A 21,246-nucleotide genomic window follows, 5' to 3' on the forward strand; every position below is an offset into this window, starting at 1 on the left:
CTAGTGATTTCCGCTCCTCGTAGATCAGCTGATGACCGTGTAAACACCACACAGAGGAGTGTGTGTGTGTGTGTGTGTGTGTGAGTGAGAGAGAGAGAGAGAGATAGACAGCTGTATTTCGACATAGGTTAGAGCAGCGTCAGCACAGCGTCAGTTTTAGTCCGATTAAATGGGAAATGTGTGGTGTGTGACTGGCTGACAGTGTGATGTGTCGGACGATGGTCGTGCTGCAGTAAAGAGCAGCAGGAAGCGGCTCAGAGGGGCTTAAAACATCACATGCAGCTTCACAGAGGGCCTGTGTGAAAGCAGCTCTGGGCTCGACATCACAGAACTGGACCAGCTGAAGCAGTAAGTGTCTAAACCTCTGTTTGTCCCGCTCAGCTGATGGTTATTTGTCATTATAGGCGGTGCAGCCTGTGTCCTGTCACTTGGTCACAGCTGTTTTAGGCACCAAATTTGGGCCAGAGCAGATCAGTCCTCACACTGATCTGAGTATATCTGTGGATCAAATGTAAAGTCACAAACAGGAGCAGTAGCATCCTTTACTTCAGGGGATTAAATAAAAAATGAATGCAGATGTCCTCCCGTACAGGTACAAGTCCTACATTTAAAATCACATTAAGTGAAAGTAAACTGTCATCAAGTAAACTTGGAAAAGAAGATATTTTTATTTCTACGCAATTGACAGTAATTGTTTTGGACTTTTCTCTAACTTTTGCTTTTTCTTGTGTAGTATTTAAAACTTTAAACATTTCTGGTGCTGACCAGGTTGTTAAAACAAGGAAATATTTCATATGTTTGCTCAGAAATGACTTGATGATGATGATGATGATAAAACTTTTTTTTTCCAACATTTTTATGTAGAAATAAGTAAAAATAATTAGAAATAAGTAGAACTACATGTTGATTCTGACAACAACAAAGTAAACTATGTACCAGCATTGTGTTGTTTTGAAGAGGTTTTTGTTGAAGCAGTAGAAAGACTGGCTGAGTAACCGTTAGTGTCACATGCTTTCCAATCACAGGTAAACCTGTTTCGGAGCCAGTTTCTTCTCAACAAATGTCTCCCTTCTCTTTGTTGTTACAGCGGGCTGTTAAGCCTTACCTAATCTTCACCAACATTTTGAATAATGAAAAATTATAGAATGTCACATGGACTCACATCTGTGTCTGTGTCAAGAGGTGGACTTGTTTCCTTCCTGTAAGGCTGGTCTGGTGACTGCCGCCTCTTTTAATGAGTCTGCTTTCCTTCTTTCCTCCTCTGTCAGTTGCTGTTTCCCCGTCGCATGACAACAACAAAGTCTTGTGACTTTTTTCTCACATGTCCTAAACAATGACAGAGTATTAAGCAATATAGCTGGAGAGTTTTTTGTATGGACTGCACAGAAACAGTTCACCGATTTTAAACATCAAGTTCAGTGCATTTATCTAACAGAGTACAACAAACTGTGAAAAGGTGTGTATAATGTCTAGGAAAAGTTTTTAGACGCCTGTTTGAATAGTTTTTTTTTATCTGTCCCCCATCTTCATTCAAGCAACATAGAAAATTGCTAGAGTTCTACTTTATGTGGGATCATTTTTGCTTTTGCGTAAGTGTTTTGGTTGCAATTTTGCTTGTAAAGTACTTAGGCAATATGAGAGTGCATGCAAGTACTTAAACGCTAGAGAAAAACAAATGTGCTGCTACTCACAAACCCTCAAGCTCATCGGTTTTCTTGCCATGGAGCTGTAACTGATTAGCCATAAGCAGCAGCTATTCAGTGAACAAGGTCTTCTGAAAGCATCTGTTTCAAATACAGTTGAGCCACAGAAATTAAAAGCATCATTTAATGGCTTCACTGTTTCTTTCCTACATTTTCTGTGCAGTAGTCCATGGAGGAGCTGGAGCCAGAGGAGCAGCTCCTGCGTCACGCCCGCAATGGAGATCTGCCCGGGATTCAGAAGCTCCTCGAGTCAACGATTAAAGATGAGATGCAAATTAACATCAACTGCAAAGGTACGGGATTATCACATGGGAACAGTATTAATCATAGTGACTTGGTGTAATGGTGGATGTCCTGTCTTTCTCAGGTAAAAGTAAGTCTAACCTTGGATGGACGCCTCTTCACTTGGCCTGTTACTTTGGACACAAAGATGTAGTGGAGGAACTGCTTAAGGTGTGGTTTTCTTTTCTTGAAAAAAAAAAAAATGTCGATGTTAACTTCCATTTTTACAGTGGCGCATAGATGCAAACCACGAGGTCATATCAGAAAGAACACGAGAGCATTTCAGGAAACACAACATTCAACAAAACACAGTGACATTTTACATTACCCAAAAGATCAGGACAACACTGCTTCCTCCACACTGGACAGAGCTGATAAAATCAGCATCAGTATAGGAATATGAACTTACTTTACCCCTCATCTGCAAATTCAGCAAGTTATGAACATTTTAATTGTGAATAAACCCCTACTTCCATACATGTGTGAGAGGGTGCAGATTTCCTGATCCAACATGGCTTCTGAGTTGATGCATCGCCAGTAATAGAACAAAGTGCTTCAGGCAGTGTCTAGATGTATATATCTATGCAGACCAGTCCACTTTGTGCTGTAGAAATTAAATAACTGTATGGGTAAAGTGTGTGTGTTGTTACATTCTGTAGGTGGGGGCAGATGTTAACTTGCCCAATAACATTGGAGATACTCCACTACACAAAGCTGCTTTCACAGGAAGAAAGGTACTTTAATGTGTCACCAGCTTCCATTCAGATTTGAAGTGTCCCTCTGTTATTTGCATCTATTTGTTGATAGTATGATTTTGTGCATGCATTTAATCATCCATTCAGTCAAACAGTCAATCAATGAATCACATATTGATCAGGAGGTTGTCATGCTGCTGCTGCACTATGATGCATGTGCTACTGTCATCAATGGGACAGCACAGATTCCCAAAGATGTCACGCAAAATGCAGAGATCAGAAGCATGTTGGAAGGTGAGAGAGTCGTGCTATAATTGAAAAGATCTTGTGAAAGCACTTGCCCATGAATAATGTTTTTATATTCACCTGTAAAGGTATAAAAATGATAAACCCAACGTAAATGTTTTCTTGTAAATACCATCCTGATACCAGCGGCGGAAAGAACAGAAGAGAGGAAGATGGAGGAGAAGCTTTTGGAATCAGCACGCGAAGGAGACCTTTCAACTCTAATTCAGCTGGTTAGTGGCGCACACGCACACACGCACACACACACACACACACACACACAATCTAATAGTCCAAATTCTATGGAGTTACAAAGTCAGACACATACTTACATCTTACATGTTGACCAACATCAATGTGGACTGACTTAGACTAAATTTGCATAATTCCTTTGTTCCTTATTGTCGTGAGAAGAAAGTAGATTTGAAGAAAGAGTTTTTTGTGCAAACAATTTTTGCCTGAAATGTCAGGAATACTGTCAGATGTCTTCAAATATGTAAAGTTATGACAAGTCTTGAGTGGAGTACACCCTTTTTTGTGTCAGTGAGTGACAGCAACACAAATTGTCAGAACCATAAAAGAGACTTCAAACACAGAATATCAGCAGTAAAGTTTTAGGAAGTATTCCAGTTCGTGGCCACAGTGTGAGAAATAAAGGTCTAGCTACAGTTCTTAGCAGAATAAGAAAGGCCTGCAGGACACTGCCTACACAACCCATCTGTTTTTATCCTGCATGTTCACTGTAGCTCGGCAGGACGAAGCCTCCAGACATCAACTGCACGGATCTGCTGGGTAACACTCCACTGCACTGTGCAGCCTATCGAGGCCAGAAGCAGTGTGCCCTGAAGCTGCTCAGGAGTGGAGCCAGCCCCAACATCAAAAACAAGAATGGTAAAGCCCAACAATCATGAATAATCCCAAATATATATTCCTTCTGTGAAAGACAGTTTTAACAGGGTCTGTTTTCTTTCTTTCTTTCACTCAAACAAAAATAGCCGCTGAGCAGCTATCATTTCGTTCAACCTGTAATTAATTTTTCCAAGCACAGTAGTTATTTCTGTGTATTTCAATGAAAATAAAAGTGAAAATGATGGTTGCATGATAAGTTAAGCTGATTGTTATCTCTTACATGTTTAATCAAGCAGTACTTTTTGCTTTTTATACCTCTGTTCTGATTTTCTAAAGCCCTAATTGTCTTGTGTGTCCATAACTCATAGACCAGACAGTGTTTGACCTGGCCAGTGATGCAGCAATGAAGCAGGTTCTTGAAGGCAACGTTCCTCGAGTGAGTGCTGAGCGGAAGATCAGTTACTTTATTTGTTCATTCATTTCTGGTTTAGGCTGTCTTTATCTTTCTCATCTGTGTCCCTTGCAGGTCATGACCCGCCATGTCAAGAAGCACGAGGGACAGCTCTGGAAGGTAAAGTCTGAAACTATGGTAGCAGGGAGAAATTATTTTCATACTGTGAAAGCAAAAATAAAATGAATACAGTTGTTTGACCCATTGTAACCACAAAAAAATTGCATTTTTTGTTGAATTTGGAGGAATCACTTGTGACATCTTTTGATTTGATCTGTTTAATTTGTTCATTTCAAACAGCTGAAAGTTTGTACTATTTGCCAGCACATTTAATAATAATAGGAGTTGAATCTTTTTGAATGCATCTGTAGATCATTTGATATCATGTGATTTGTCATTTAGTCCTTCCACTCAGTAGTTGATATTGTGGATGTTAGAAGCTGACATGAGCACTCAACTGGTGGCCACAGCAAAAAAAACTAACGAGCCAGAAAATAAAAAAAAGTGAACTGAAATATCAGAGTCAGGTGCTAACTAGGAGTGCAATGATTCAGAAAATAAAACCAACACACATATCTATGGTACAGTACAGAGTGTAGGTGTAGGTAAACCAAACCATCACTGGAAAACTTTAGATTTGGAGAATTGTTACATCTACAGTAGCAACCATTTAAAATATTTATTATAAGAGCTTTAAGAATATAAAACTAACACTTAAAGTAGCCTTCTAGTAGTAGTAATGTTTGAAAATGCATCCCTCTGTGTCACTGAGCGACCTATTAAAACCATTAAAACCAGGGCGACATCTTATTCATTACGTCCTGATGACGGAAATACTAACAACCCAAGTGTGTATTATTTCACAGCTGAAAATAGTCTAAGTTGTAATCACCACTTCCGTGGTAATGTGAGTGCTATTTAAAAGACAGAAACAGGCAATTATGGCAGCTTTCGAATTACATGGCCGCAGTGTTGGGAAACCCTAAAAATTGACTTCATTTCACTACCTGCTGAGCTAATCAGGGAGGATACAGACTTGTTCATGCGCATGTACTGCAGTGCGTTTTTAAATGCAGCACAGGTGTCGATGCGTTTCCTCTAGTTGCTCCCTTTCAGACACCTTCTAAATACAAATTGATTGAATAGTAACAGAAATCACTGAACATCTAAATGTTGTGTTATCCCGCAGAGCTCCAGATTCTTCGGCTGGCGCTCCTACTGGGTTGTCCTCCAGGATGGGGTTTTATCCTGGTACTCAAAACAGTAGGTGCCATCTTTCACCTTGTCTGTCAGATATGTGAAAGCATTTCAAACGAAGTATCGCACACTTTCGATTAGGAAGACTAAGGAAGGTGACTCACAAATGAGCTAAACATAGATGCCTGTGGTCTGTTGACACAATAAGCCTCCAGCCTGTAAAGGAAAATGTCTCTTTCATTTGAAGGTCAGATGCTGCTGCCAATGTCAGAAGGCAAGGCTGTAAGTCGCTGACACACTCCAACTGTTTGGTAAGTCATCAGTTAAGAGCTTGTACTGCGCCGTGTTGAATTTGTGTGAGTATCACATTTTCACAGGGAATTATTTGTGATGTTCTCATTTCCAGATCCGAGCCAAAGATAACTGCTTTTTCACCCTCAAGTGCTTCGATGACAGTGTGCACCACTTCAAAGTATCACCTAAGAATGACCCAGAAACAATGAGAAAAGTAGGTTTCATTTCTCCCCCGGCTGCAAACGCAGCCCCTCTTCTAAAACCTCATGTTATCTCTTAATCTGTTGCTAATTCTGTACATTTCATGGTATCTCTTTAGGAGATAATCAAGTTGTCAGTGTCACCTCATAGCTGAGATTAAAGGAGCTAAACAGATAATGTAACTGGAGTTGTACAATCATACAGGAACAGCTAACTCACATTGACATTTGGTGATAAGACTTTATTTTTACTTGTATTTTAACACTATGCAGTAAATGGTATAATACCTTTTCCTACCTGGTTGTGGTCTGGGGAGTATATGTACTGTATATAGATGGTAATATACTTCACTGTGCCTTCTCTATATTCAAACATCTCTCTGCTTTGAGCTGAAAAACTCCATCAAATGATGAATGAATGATGTCGTCCGGAGGAGTTATGACAGAGCAAGTCAACCCAGACTACAGCCTGTGTAGTGTGAACAACCAGACGACATCATCTGGTCATGTTACATAGATTAGTAGGATGTTGGTTCTCATGACAAACTGAAAATCTGTTATTGTCTTCCAGGCATGGCTGGATGCCCTGGAGGAGCACACAGCTTACAGCACACACTACTGCTCCCAAGAGCAGGGCAGCGAGGAGGAGGATGTGGAAGTGATATCACTCGGGGGGCTAACAGACTCGCTACAGGTGGCACTAGACAAAACAAATCCATAATTAACATGTCAGCATAATGAATCACAGTGCTTTCAGTGAACCAGTCCTCCCACCCTGTGCAGCACTTGTACATCTGTGATCTCCTTTCATCTCTTTGAAACCAGGCAGCGCAGACCAGCCAGGAGAAGCTGGAAAAGGAGGTGGCAGCTTTCCAGTCCATGCTAAAAAATGACCAACTAGCAGAAAGTAAATCCTTATTATTTGTTATTTCAGTATGAATTAAGCTGTTTTTTTTTCTGTATATAGTAATGGAAATACCACATGAGGAACCTCATACATATGAAACATTCAAGAGTGAGAATGAAAAGCTTGTGATTAAAATTACAAGCATCATCAAGCAGACTTAAATACGTAATACTGATGGAAGAATAAGTGAATTTCTCTTATGAAAACCATCTGCTTCTGTCATTAGAGCTTTACTGTGCTGTTTGTGGATTTTCTAAGAGCTTTAAAAACACTAAACAATCCACTAAACTTCAAATTAGCTTCAGTTTATCTTCTTAATCAGATTCTTCTTCTTCTTCACTTTACTCTGCCCCCCTCAGGGTTTCCATCCACCATAGTGCAGAAAATTCAAGAAATCTGTGAGTTGTCCAGTGAGACCAGTTCCAATCTCAACGTCTGCCTCGGCCTTTTCTCCAAACAGGAAGTGGTAAGTGCAGCTTTCCCACTGTTTCCACCTCAGTTTGAAGTCCTGTTGTCTGCTGTACGTCAGATTTGTCTATTAGGCTATTGATTATCAGCATTTTTTTTATAATTTAAGCTCACTCAGATCTTAAATAATATTATAATAACCTTAAATGTGCTGACATTTTGAGGAAGTCGGCTGTGAAACATATGCTGCCAAAGGCATTTTGATTTAAATCAAATTTCAGAAACTTCACACGGTTTGTTATGAGATCTGTGGGTTATGTAACCAGATGTTTTTGATGTAAAACAGCGTGCACGGCTTCTGTAAATATCATGAGAGCTAAGTAGGAAAACATTCTGTATGTGGGATTTTGATTGAACTGACCCTTTAAAAATGGAGCCTGTAAATACTATAATCAACAAGATCCTTGTGTTCGCTCTGACCTGCAAATATGTAGCAGTGTTTTTTTAGAATAAGATATAAAAACAAAACATGTTTTACAAGAAAGAACAGGCTCAAATCGCCTCCTTGTGAAAGGAGCTGAGTGAAGTGCAGTGATTATAAGATGGGTTTTTCTTTGTGTGTGATTCAATGGTTTTGATTATAATGGAAGGATTCAGTGGATAGATTTACATCCCTTCAGGAAAAAAAAGCATATGTAGTTATAACCACTTCTAGCTCACAAAAAGCACAAGCCCTTTACATCCATGCTGTAATAATGTAAAACTAATGTATTTCCATCTGTGTCTTGACAGTGTAGGTTATAAATAATATGTAAATCTAAAACTCATGTCTATTTACATACAGCTGAAAGAAATTTTAGAAATGTATTACAACACGCGCAGCTCCTACAAAAAAATATCTTAGATTCTGTAGCTCCTGTGAGATCCATAAAATCAAAAAGGCTAGGAATTTAAAAGCACAATGTGGAAGTGGGAGAAAAAAATAAGCATAGTGATTCCCCTGCTACTCTAAAAAGAATAAATCGCACCGAGCAGTCTGCAGTAAGAGAGAAAAAAACACAACTCTGGCTCAGCTGATTGCAAAACAAGATCATAATTACAGAATTCATTTGAGTCCGTAATCTCTGATAGTGACGACAGTGGAGATTCAGCATCTTGTTATGTTGCAGATGTTTACTCCCCCCTCTGTTGACAATCATCCACCTGCCCTTCACACGCGGGTTTTAAAAGCAGCATTTTAAGTGGCTCCTCGTCATATTTTAGAAACCATTACCTGCTATTTGTCAACTGGCATTTTTCCCTGCTGTATTTTAGCATTTACCAGTCCCCACACAGAGACTAAAACAAACAATAAATTACAGTTAATGTCTGTCTGTCTCCAACTGGGATTCGATTATTCACCTGTGTTGTTCGACCAGTGTTGTTAGAAAACGATTATAAGCACATCACGGAGTCACGCCGCTCCCCTGGGCGACACATTTCTTCATCACATAAGTTCTTGCGCACCTGCCGTTGACTGTTGTTAGTTTGGAGGCTTTGGGGAAGCGTAAAAAAATAATAATAATACGGGTCACGTCTTTGGTAATGAACAAACATGTCACCCAGGGGAGCGATGTGTTATTCCCCTGTCACAGGCACAGGCGAATAAGATGTTCCAGGGCGGAGAGTGACTTTAACTGTGATTAGTGGCAATTTATGGTTGGTTTTAGTGTCTGTACTGGGATTGTTGAACATATTGTTAACATAGAAAATATCCTTCATAGAAACCCATTCTGGTTCCCTCTGTTTCTAAAACATAATACAACTTGTAAAATATTTTTTTGCTCTCTCATTGAGACTGCTCTTGTCACCTTGTCACCGGTGATAGGGGCTCGTACTCTACTTTTATTCCCCTTTATCTCGGCTCAGTGCCTCTGAAAAACTGAAACTATGGTGGAATCAGTGATTAGCAGATCCTCCTGTTATGCTCGGAGATGCCCCTTCCTCTCATGCCTCTCTTTTTTGTGGGGTCAGTTCTGGGTCCCCTTGTATTTCCTAAATACTTGCTGCCCCTGGGGCAAATTATGCGTACACATAATATTTATTTTCATTGCTACAATACACAACTGCATGTCCCATTAGAGCCTGGTACCATCAATATGTCTTTATTATGTCCCGCCTAAATGAAATTAAGAAGTGGATGTCCAATAATTTCCTGCAGTTGAATGACTCCAAATCAGAAATAATTATAATTACACCCTCTGGCAGCGGCAGCAGCAGCATTAACAATCTCTTATCTAGCCTGGGTGTCTGTGTCGAAAAATAAATAAAATGAGGCCCAAAACCTTCTTCCTCTAACACACAGGTGACTGAGATATTTAACTCGGATCAGATCACTTCTCTGATCTGCAGATATAGATAAGGTCATGCATGCATGCATTTATCTCCTCCACACTGGACTATTGCAATGTTTCCTGCTCTGGCAACAGCAGGCATCTGATATAAAACAGTGCTGCCAGGCTTTTAACACGGTCTCCAAGAAGCAGCCACATCATACTAATCCTTGCTGCCCTTCACTGGTCACCTGTGGGTTTTAGGATTGATTTTACGATCTTATTGGTTGTCTTTAAAGCCTTGAACAGCCAGGCTCCTGTCTGTATGTGCAATCTGCTAACTTTATATGATCCTCATTGAGCGTCTCTAGCAGGGACCAACTCAAATGTCAGCTTGTCAGTAAAGGTGAGAGGGCCTGTGGCCATAATCATTACAATATTGATTATTTAATCTGAATATACATTTGCTTGTGCTGTGACATAGAAACTGAGGTAAAACAAACCTTGATCTCACAGCATCAAAGACATGGTGAGAGATGTGAAGTGGCACTTTACGTGACTGAAGATTAGCATGTTTTTACCATGCTTCCTCAACAACCATTCTTCTTCTTATTATTATTAATATTAATATTGTTGCTGCTCATGTTGTTAATTTTAATGTAAATATAATTAACATCTTGACAGTGATCAAAGTATTGACACCAAAACCACCCGTTACTTTTGAAGACCTCGCTGTCTTTACCACCAGGATCAGGTGTATCTTCCAGCTTCTGATCCACGCTATCAGCAGTGGGTGGTGCAGGGAGGGAAAACAAGCAGGGCAGGGGGGGCCCTAGGACTGGGTTTGGGAGCTACAGCTGTACAGTATATGCTTGTAGGTGATGAAAGCAGGTCCAGACTAGTTCTGGGAAAATGGGTTAAATCACACTCCAAGAGCATCAGAAATAGTCCTTCTAGTCTAGAGTACTAGATGGTCTATATATAACATAATAAGCAAAGCCTGATGACTGACTGAAGCTGGAAGATCCTCTCTGTAGCAGCTTTCTTTTCTCAGGGAAATTCATCAGCTTTGATCAGATGACAGATGAGCTTTAAATTAAAGCAAAAACAGTACATGTATAATCCTTTATTTAAAATCACTGTGCAAACACTTGTGGACCTCACTTATTATGTGACGTGTTATTTCCACAAAGTTGGATTAAACTCTTCAAAGGGCTTGTGCATGAGAGGCGGTCTCCTTTGCTTTCATAAATGCTTTCATTTCTGGTACAGTAGGATTCCTTTCATCCTACACGCAGCGATATTGCGTTCCAGTTGAAGCTATTCAATTTTATTCACCAAGGCTTTCAGAGTGAGGTTAGATTCTCCTTTCCCACACGTCATTTCAGAACTTGCAACACCAGCATTTATTTGGCTGATTGTTCATACTTTAATGTCTTTTTAATCTTTTTTTTTTTTTCATGAAAATGATTTGTGCATTTAAAGCTTATCCACAGACCGAAATTAAATTCCTTCAACAAACAACGCATTTGCACATCAGCAGCAAAGCTTCTGGTTGATCCTTGGTTCTTAAAGCAAATTAAAAGTTTGCAGTGAGGCTGAGATTGAACGTACGATATGCTACCATAGAAATTGGCTGATATACCAAAAACATATCATTATTTAATGAAAGTTTTAAAAGGTCATGTTCTTACAAAACATAATCAAATGTTCACAGCAATCAAAACTGAGCAGCGATCAAGAAAAAAAAAAACGGCGTAAATGAGTATCTTGTTATCTTGAATTCTTACATGGCGCCGGCTGAAAAGTTAGATCAGCACCTTTCACACAATCCAACCATCAACTGATGTGGAGACAAGGAGAGGTCAGGGGGATCAGCAAAGTCATGCTGTTTGAGTGGATTTTTTAGAAACAGCATAAAGATGAAACGGGTAAATGTGAAGAGTGAGTGTGTGAAGGGCTCGTTCACTAAAAAACGCCTGAATATCTCTTTCTGCAGCAGCTGAATTTAAAACAATACTCACTGATGATGCATAACATTTACAGGGTGCATATCTGATTTTCATCATAATTCTAATCTGCCATCTCGATCTAGCAGGAAGTAGCACAAACTTAAGTTTGCCAACACTTTTTTTTGTTGTTGTTGCTTTGCATAATGCTCTGTCACGCTTTTAGTTCCTTTCATTTTCTCAACTCGAGATCTATCAGGACATATTATTAGTGTGGGAATTAGTGAGGATAAGTCGCTTTATGCTCCCTGCTGGTTTAGCTTTTGATGCACTACAGTGTTTGAATGTGTACTTGTCAGCCTTGTTCCATGTTCACCTTCATATAATAAGTCTCATATTATTTATTATTCTGCCTGACTGACATCTGTCATTTTCTGCATCACAAACATGACATTTGCATATTATCGTGGACAAAAACATTGAATAGTCTGAAAAAGTCTGTCTCTTTAGGATGTGTAGATGAACTTTTTGTTTTATCCTCCTCCTCCTCTTCACCAACACAGCTTCATCTCGCAAACAAAGTAGTTGAATCTCTCTGGGACCTCGAGAAGAGACGTCATTGCTGGTGTGCCCAGAGGCTGCCAAAAACCGTCCGAATGTTCTGACTTTCACAGCCAGTCCAGTGCTTTCAGGGTTCCCATCTGGGCCGGGCCTTGATAGCTCAGCTGTGCAGTCTTTTGAACTGCGGCGTGCAGAGGCAGAGCAGCGCATTAAAAGGCTCCAGGAATTTCAGAGCTCGCCATGAATAGGCCTGGTCTCAATAGGAATAACTCAAACATGCATGGAGTGTCTCAGTCTGCACATGATGGTTTGCGGCCTGAATGAAGCCGCGGGGGCTGCTCTCGCTCCTTTTGCGAAGGAAAGATACTGATTCACTTCCACCTCCTGCAGCGCTGGTTTGCACTTTAGCACCACCTGTGGAGGGGTCAAGCAGCAGGGGTTTCCTCTTTTAACTTGTGTATTTTGCAATAATGGCCAGCGATTAGTAGTCTATCATTATACAGCACTTTCCTCGCCACTTCACCTTTTCCGCTCCGTCATTGTTGCGTAATTTACCATAAAATTTCTCTCTCTTGTTTCTTCTTCCACTCTGATGTATAACACTGACTCTGTTGGTGACTTTATATTTACACATCAGTGGAAACAGTGAAGTAAGGCTGCTTGTTAAAGTGCAGCTGAAACATGAGCACGTCCTCATATTATCAACACTAATGTCTTGTGTAAAAGGAAGGTTTGGTTAATAGTTTATATGTGAGTCCATTACCTGTCATTTGATCCCCTCTCCTCCGTGGGACTCGTGTTCTTCGCTAGGCCATTTGAGACGGCAGCATCAAGGCAGCTGTCCTCCATTACAGATAAACATGGCTCATCGCTCTCAGCTCCATCTCTGTCTCTCTCTCCATGGGTCTCATAATGACAAGGACAGTGCAGAGGGGAGGATCAGTCAGTCAACATGCTGTGTGTTTGCAGAACCACTGGCATCACAGAGTCACACACACATTTGTCTCCCATTTGTAATGACAGGTGTAAGAAAAACTGGAACAACATGAGAACAAGTTTTTTTGTGTCTTCAGTTATCAAAGGAAAGATAAGAGTCATGTTGGTTTATGTTTCTGTTAGTGATTAGTCTTTCTTATTTTGTGTGTGTGTGTGTGTGTGTGTGTGTGTGTGTGTGTGTGTGTGTGTGTGTGTGCACGCGTGTGTGTGTGGCGAGCTCAGGTGCGCAGTGTGAAATTGGAGCAGGAGGTAGAGAAGAATAAGATCCTCTCAGAAGCTCTGCAGACTCTGGCCACAGAGCACCACGAACTTGAGCAATCCGTCGTCAAGGGATCTTCACCGCGGAGTGCCCTCAGCGAGGATGAGTTCCACGACGCTGTATCTGGTGAGTTTACAAGTTACTGAAGACGCGCGGGAGATGCAGGAGGTTCAGTGACGAGCTCATACTGGCTGCTCTGTCATTCACCTATAGGATACTGGAATACTTTTTCCTGCTGGTGAATGTCTTGGGTCTATTTGCTGCTCCTCAAGCGTGACGTAAGCTCAAGTGTCGCCTGGTTGTGCTGAAAATTAATGCATGGTTTAGTAACATTACAAAGCTTGAGGATTTTTTTTTTTTTAACAAGAATACTGTAGCTACAGAACAGAAAAAAAGTTCAATGCTAAACCCACGTAACGTTATTAACAACAACGAAACTTCCCACAGCTGAATGTAATGAAATGCTAACATAGACTGCATGGATGTTTCCTCTAAGCAGGTCTTTAATGTGTAATTTAATACAGTCTTGGTATTTCAGACCAGCTAATACTGACTTTTTGAGGTCGATATCGATATATGGAGTTTAATCTTAGTAATGAGAATTTGTTTGTCTACTCAAATCAGCCACAACATTTAATACCACTGGTGGTTTTAATGTTGTGGTGTCAGTGCACACAGTGCAGCACAGCTCAAAGTGACCCCTGTCCACCACAACATTAAAACCACCATGTGGACCTTCATGCCTTCCAGCAGAGAAACCATGAGATGGTAACCCTTTCTTAATTAATGTGAATCTATCATCTCTGTACTGCACTTCTCTACTTACATGTCTTGTTATTATTGGCCAATAAATCAATATATGTATAGTTTGCTAATATGAGTTGCTCTGGCTGATTTAGCTGCCTGGCACTAATTGCTATCCTGCATGTTTTGACACAGGTGACTACAGATATTCACATCCAGTGGATAAAATATATTTTTTTATATTTCTACGTTGTATACCCGTACATTGTTTTAATTTACTTGGGAGCTGTATTCACTCAATGTTAGGAATTTGCCTCGAGGGTTATTTTGAAGACCTTATTTAAAAGCGTTTCGTGGCCACATTAAAACGTCTCCATGGGTCCATCCCTGTCAGAATCAGACTCTGAGCTCTCCCTGAGCGGCTTTGAGACGGTGGTCAGCCAGTCTGAAGAGGAGGACGAGGACGAAGGCTCTGTCATGTTAAGCAGCCCTTGTAGCAGCCCCACCAGCATGTTGCGGGAGGAGGATCACCATGGCGACAAGGATGAGACACAGCCCAATGGGATCACGAAGCATAGGTCAGTGGAGCTGTACAGATGAACAAATTTAACAAAGAGCTTGTCTCCTTATATCTGACTGTTCTTGTTGTGTTTTTTTTTCTGCTGTAATATATCATAGATACTAGGGAAAGACAGCGTCAGGCCACTATTTTATCTAACCTTGTCTGAGAGTTGTATTTGCTTTCTGATATTTATTTTTCATTTTTGTGTCCTCTCCCGGGTCTTTCCACTCCATAGTGTGAATAATTTAGAGTCAGGGCGAGCCTCTTAGAGGAAGAAGAAAGAGTTGTATTGAAAGAACTGAGCTCCGTGTTGAAGCTGTTAAATATTGATGAGGTCAAAGTGTAATGCAATAATCAGTCTGCAGTATGATCCCATGTAGGCTAATCCCCCACAGATTTGGAGCACAGTTTGTATTTTTACATTGTGTTATGTTCTTGTGACAAAGTGTATTACCCAAACTCGTACCTGTACTTTTAGGACAGTCTGACCTGGCTCATCTTTTGTATTTGTTTGTTTAAACACCTGCTGCTATTATATGTCTGGTACATTTAATCGAGTGTCTGTTCCTTGAGCACCAGTCAAAGTCAGTGCATCATGTAAGTGTTACCTTAATGTGTGTGTGTTATTTTAGGACCAGCTTACCTGCACCAATGTTTTCACGAAATGACTTCAGTATTTGGAGTATCCTGAGGAACTGCATTGGGATGGTGAGGATGCGTTCACATTATTGGTCATTCTGGCAGCATGTCACACCTGATTGAATTTTCTCAACACCTATTGGAGGCATCAATTTTGCACTGGTGTTAAAGGCCCTCTGTGTGCTACATGAATATATTAATCAGAATAATTTATGTCTTCAGTTCTCAGCAGCCATCAATACATTAAGTATTACTGCGAGTGTTTTTATACTTCCAGATGAAACCATGAAAATGCTCAAGCACCATAATACTTTTATTTAACATTCATCAGTAGAAGGCCAAACTTCCCTTCAGCCTTTTCAACACTCAACATGAATATTGCACTTGCAGTGTAAAGCGACTTCCTCTCTCTAGTCTCTTTTCTCTTCATCTGTCTTTCAGGAACTCTCTAAGATTACAATGCCGGTGATTTTCAACGAGCCGCTCAGTTTCCTGCAGCGTCTGACAGAGTACATGGAGCATACATACCTCATCCACCAGGCCAACGCCTCCTCAGACTCTATCGAGAGAATGAAGGTACTGTGGTACACTGTGTAACATCCTGGCCCTATCAGGCGCAGATGACTTAAACTGCCTGAAATATAACCGTCATCATCTCCCATCATTATCAAGTGCATATGATTTTGTGTGATCTGCTGCTGGCAGTGTGTGGCTGCGTTTGCGGTGTCTGCTGTGGCCTCCCAGTGGGAGCGGACAGGTAAACCCTTCAACCCCCTGCTTGGAGAAACCTATGAACTGGTAAGGTAAATGAGATTATACAGCTTATCGCTCTTTATGACTCTCATCAAACCTTTATCTCAACTTGTGAAGCAGTGGTGTGCTTCCTCTTCTAATGTCTCCACTTTGATGCTCGCTCTCCTCTTGGTCTCCAGAGACGATCTGGGCTTCAGGCTCATATCAGAGCAGGTGAGCCACCACCCTCCAGTCAGCGCCTTCCATGCTGAAGGCCTGAAGCAAGACTTTGTGTTTCATGGATCCATCTACCCCAAACTTAAATTCTGGGGCAAGAGTGTAGAAGCGGAGCCAAAAGGCATCATCACACTGGAGCTGCCCAAGTAAGAACTGCCAGCTGATTCAAAAGAGTAATGCTGTCATATGATGTCATTTGGAAATGGTGCACAATTCTCCACAATTACCGGTATTTTCCCTTCACAGGCACAATGAAGCCTACACATGGACGAACCCTACATGTTGTGTTCACAACATTATTGTGGGCCAGCTGTGGATAGAGCAGTATGGAAACGTAGAGGTGATCAACCACAGGTAAGAGAACAATCAATCAACACATCTATTTAACATGATGCTTTACTGCATAGATAGATTTGCATTTGTGTGAATAGGACAAGTTGGGAAAAGTTCAAATAAAATTATTTTGAGGAAGCAAAGTGAAGCTTCCTGGAAAAAGCGCAGATGAGGAAGTGTTGAATGACTCGGCCAACAGAGAAAGGATAATGTGCTGTTTTCCTCCCTTTTCACTTAGAACTGGAGAGAAATGCTGTCTGAATTTCAAACCGTGTGGCCTTTTTGGCAAAGAACTGCACAAGGTTGAAGGATATATTCTGGATAAAAGGTACGGCTTACACTGATGCATCATGTTCAGAAAAGTCGTCCGGATAATGAGTAGTGTTCAGTGTGGAGACTTATTATTCTGGTCCTGAATGCCGAGGGAAATAGTGGTAGGAGGACAATACTGAAGTAGATTCTCACCCTTAATTCAAAGTTCACACAACACACTGATGTATTCATCACTGTTTTGCATATTATAGCAGACTATAAGGTAAAAGTGTGTGTCTGAGTTTTCCTCAGCTGAGGTGCCAGTTAATGTCATACACTGGCACATGGATTTATCAGTATGATGCCTATCAAAACATATTAGTTAATTGGAGCAAATCTAATTAAAAATGCTTCATTTGTGAATCAGAATGCCACGCTGAATGAGTTATTATGCAAAGTACCAATTAACAATTCACCTAATTAATAATTCATTGCCTTCAAAACCATGAGCTTTAGTGCCAAATGAAAATAAAAAGACACAACTAAGGGAGAAGGCGGCTAACATGTCACTGGACCAAAGTAACACAAACAAAGGAGGGCAGATGGTTCAATCAGAATTACAGGACAAGCAGTTTCTAACACAACAGAGAGAGTGACTAAACACGAATGACTGGACACAAGTCGTGTGCATGACCACGAGAACAAGACCAAATGTGCAACATGAGATGCACAGAGGCACAAGGAGACATGCGGACACACAAAATGGCACTGAGGGAAGTTATGTGAGACGAGGAAACTTGTTTATCAACTCAGCATGATGTCTTATGTAGCCTGAGCCCGTTAGTCCGTTTTACTTATTTTTAACTGGGAATGTTTCATTTGGCTGAATTTGTTGGAAATTTATCAGTTTCTAAGTCGCTCATCAAAGATTTGTTTTCTTGTTTTTTGTTTTTTTTTCTGACCATTTGTTTGGCAGGAAGTTTTCACGAGTTACTTCTCTGAAGCTAGAGCTAACTGAAATCATTATTCTATGCATGTGCCTGAGGATATTTGTATGTGTGTTTCTTTTTTTTTCCCCCCCCCCCCCCCCCCCACAGCAAAAAGAAGCTGTGTGCGCTCTACGGGAAGTGGACAGAGTGTCTGTATGTCGTCGACCCCGCCGCTTTCGAAGCGCATAAGAAAAACGACAAGAAAGGGACAGAAGAGAAAAAAGGCAGCAAAGCGGTATAAACTGTTTTATACTTTCATATCTGGAAGTCAGTGACTGGGTTGTTGGAACATTTCTGGGCTCAAGTCAAATAAAATTATAATATCTGAAGTTCTCTGCAAACAACCATAATTAATACCATTCTTTTTAAGTAATATGCTGCAATTAAATGTCACACTTGTCAGAACACATCACTATTGTCTGTATTTTCTGTAGGGTTGCAGTGAGGATCAGCAGGAGGCTCCTTCAGCGGCTTCAGACACTGTGGACGTGATTCCTGGGAGCCAGCTGCTGTGGAGAATTGCTCCCAGACCAGCCAACTCTGCCCAGGTCCGATAAACACATTTGCAAAAACCTAGTCTCATAATAGCTGCAGGAGGTGTTTTGCATTATTTTAATATAAAAACTAAACTTCTTGGCTTGTAGATGTACAGCTTCACATCGTTTGCAATGCAGCTGAACGAGCTGCGGAAAGAGATGGAGGGAGCCATACCCCAGACTGACTGCAGGCTTAGGCCAGACATACGAGCCATGGAGAATGGTGACATTGGTAATAATTGTTAGTGATATACTGGAACTCAAAAGTAAAAAAATATATATGTATATATCACCTTCTGTAATCTGATGTTGGCTCCAATGTAGACCTTGCCAGTGAGGAAAAGAAAAGGCTTGAGGAAAAACAGAGAGCTGCCCGCAAAAACCGCAGCAAATCAGACGAAGAGTGGAAGACGAGGTGAGGTTATCGAGAAACTTATTGTGCAGTTTTTGTTTCTTGTTTCCAGGACCAACCATTTACAGTAAATATTAAGACAGTGGCATCGTCACAGAGCGACAAATGGATTGATATTTGTTATAGCAATTTATTAAGTATATGTTTAAGTGATGTATGTTCAAACATAAATAACAGTAATCAATTTGAGTTTTAAGTGGTTTGTGTTATTTAGTTTATATATTTAACATGCAGTTTTCGTGGTGGCAGACTATTTCTGTCTCCAATGCTGCAATGGTACCCTCGCTTCCTGTGCTATTTCACACATTGCTTGAACTAAATCTGCCTTTTCTCTTGACTTGTCTTTGTTTTTCTGTTGCATCCTCACTTTGATGTTAAGGAGTCCTTCCCTGGGCCCAAGGTTAGAGCTGCTTGCTGTTTGACTGACATACCTGAAATGCATGATGTGATAATGATGTGAACTTGCACAGTCAGTGTTTCCAAACACTTCTTATTCTCTGAACTGTCCCACCGTCTCTTAGACTGAGATTAAGAATCACTCTTCTCTTCTTTCCACCAGTATGGGAGCTCCACTTACTGGCACTAGGTGGAATTACTCAAACTACCAGGAGTCCTCACTCCAAATAATGCCCCGAATAGCTTTAATGCACCAAATATATAACAGTACTAAGCAAATTTTAGTCAAAACCAGAACTGTCATCTCCCATGCAGATTTCTTGTAACCTCGTGATGTAGCATGCTCGATCTTCCTTCCGCTCGTTCAGTTGGTTGTTGTTATATGTTCTGGCCGGCGTCACTGAATGCTGATGTGTGTCTGCTGTGTTCTCAGGTGGTTTCAGCAGGGTCAAAACCCTCACACCAACACCCAGGACTGGCTGTGCACTGGTGGATACTGGGACAGGAAATACAGCCAGCTGCCAGACATTTACTAATGAATATTTCCTACATAGAGAAACTAACATGGCACCGTCTCTTCTGTATGAAGGACACTGTCGTGACACTTTTTAAAAAATAGAGTACTTACACTAACAATAAGCAATATATACTTAAACTGTGTGGCCTTAATCTACTTTATGCACAGTTTTTCTATAATAGAAATGTCAGTAATCAATATTTTAAAGTTATTAAATGTAAAGTTGTTTGACAATAATGTGAAATGTAGCATTTGTGTTTACACTCAGAGTGTTTCTGTTACTTTTAGCACAGCAGAGAGGGACTGATGCACAGGGTTTATGATTTTAGTGTTCATATGTTCTGTTTTAAATGCTCATAGTGTTTTGAGTTTTAATGTATATTTGTACATATTCTTTCCACAAAGTCACAGTGATGTCATCATGTTGTTCACATTTCCGCTGGATTCAGGTTAAACTCACAAAACCACTACAAGTCCATCAATATGAGGTCAATGTTGATGTCATTTCTTCTGCTGATAATGACTTTTAAGCATTGACTGGCACGTTTTCATTGTTTTAATGCTTTTGTTCACAAAAGCTTGTGTCTGATGTGCTGCATACACCATAAAACACAGTAAAGAGTTGTATTAATAGTTTTTCTTATAATCTAAAATGTTGGTTTTGTACAGTTTTGTCAGACCAAACGAGCTTTTTTGGGAGATATACAGTCCCAGACATTTTACGGCACTTTGCCTCCATAAAGAGCATTTAAGGTGTTTTATTGCACACCTTAATGAAACCCTTCCATATAATCATCTATGTTTTTACTGTTGATTTGCAGTATGTTTGACATCAGATATGTTTCAGAGGAATCCGGAAAATAAAGTGTTCTGATCTAACCGTTTCTGTAACAGGATGTTTTTGTACTGTAGGTAAGTGGAGTTTCCCAATATAGAAACTAAATAGATAAAGGATGATCTCATGGTGGCAAAAGATACTGATGCAACATGGATACTTTGCATGCAAGTGAAGCGGCAGAAATGGAGTAATTGAAGCAGAGTGTATGTGTGAATGGAGGACAGTGGGGGTTGTAAATGTTGGTACTCTGCTGCTGTTATTTGTTTTGGTCTTTGTTTTACTGAATACTGCTGAAGGTAAAAACTAGCAAATGCTGGGAGCTCTTGGTTTGATCGAGATCAGTGTCTCTCCATTTGTGACCTTATAACTCATAGCTCGGTCACATAGTGTTCCCTACTCAAAAAAAATGAACCACTATTTATTTTGTTGGATAACTATCTTGCATGTCCAGTGAGGCCTGCTACTGAATTTCCTATTTCAGGTTTCTACTGCACTTGGTTTCATTCATTACTCTTAACCAAGCATGCACTGATGGATGCAGACGTGCAAATGTGCATTGACATAAGAGTGTGTGGAGGAAACATAAAGGAAGATATGGAGCGCAGTTAGCAGCTGCTGAAATAACTTTCCATGGTGCTAAAATTTCATAATATTACAAATCATTATTTTGGCATCTCGCGGATGTGCTGCTTTTCAGAGAGATGCTGATAT

At 40.4% G+C, this 21,246-nt stretch overlaps 1 protein-coding gene across 4 annotated transcripts; it reads left to right on the forward strand.

The window, feature by feature from the left end:
* Positions 1 to 118: 118 nt before the first annotated feature.
* osbpl1a (oxysterol binding protein-like 1A) lies at positions 119 to 20,576 on the forward strand. Of its 4 annotated transcripts, none has more exons than XM_026345340.1 (29): positions 119 to 348; positions 1,867 to 1,996; positions 2,071 to 2,156; positions 2,645 to 2,719; positions 2,926 to 2,974; positions 3,113 to 3,198; positions 3,712 to 3,856; positions 4,183 to 4,250; positions 4,341 to 4,385; positions 5,455 to 5,528; positions 5,710 to 5,773; positions 5,869 to 5,970; positions 6,528 to 6,650; positions 6,782 to 6,863; positions 7,223 to 7,329; positions 13,312 to 13,474; positions 14,487 to 14,670; positions 15,287 to 15,362; positions 15,735 to 15,869; positions 15,999 to 16,096; positions 16,226 to 16,408; positions 16,509 to 16,616; positions 16,834 to 16,923; positions 17,945 to 18,071; positions 18,271 to 18,384; positions 18,481 to 18,604; positions 18,697 to 18,787; positions 19,164 to 19,184; positions 19,614 to 20,576. In XM_026345340.1, exons 2-29 carry the CDS (start codon positions 1,873 to 1,875, stop codon positions 19,714 to 19,716), a joined length of 2,847 nt encoding a protein of 948 aa, XP_026201125.1. In that variant the 5' UTR covers positions 119 to 348; positions 1,867 to 1,872; the 3' UTR covers positions 19,717 to 20,576. The 4 variants fall into 4 exon arrangements, with proteins under 4 accessions (XP_026201125.1, XP_026201123.1, XP_026201124.1 ...); XM_026345338.1 differs by having other exon boundaries at positions 120 to 348; positions 2,863 to 2,974; XM_026345339.1 differs by lacking the exon at positions 19,164 to 19,184 and having other exon boundaries at positions 121 to 348; positions 2,863 to 2,974.
* The last annotated feature ends 670 nt before the right edge of the window (positions 20,577 to 21,246 follow it).

Source organism: Anabas testudineus, chromosome 4 (assembly GCF_900324465.2).
Source record: "Anabas testudineus chromosome 4, fAnaTes1.2, whole genome shotgun sequence".
Taxonomy (NCBI): domain Eukaryota; kingdom Metazoa; phylum Chordata; class Actinopteri; order Anabantiformes; family Anabantidae; genus Anabas; species Anabas testudineus.

Coding starts and splice junctions, on each gene's coding strand:
- osbpl1a (XM_026345338.1), top strand. CDS start 1,873: ATGGAGGAGCTGGAGCCAGAGGAGCAGCTCCTGCGTCACGCCCGCAAT. Junction 5,529..5,709: donor TTATCCTGGTACTCAAAACA/GTAGGTGCCATC, acceptor TTTCATTTGAAG/GTCAGATGCTGCTGCCAATG. Junction 16,409..16,508: donor ATCACACTGGAGCTGCCCAA/GTAAGAACTGCC, acceptor TTCCCTTCACAG/GCACAATGAAGCCTACACAT.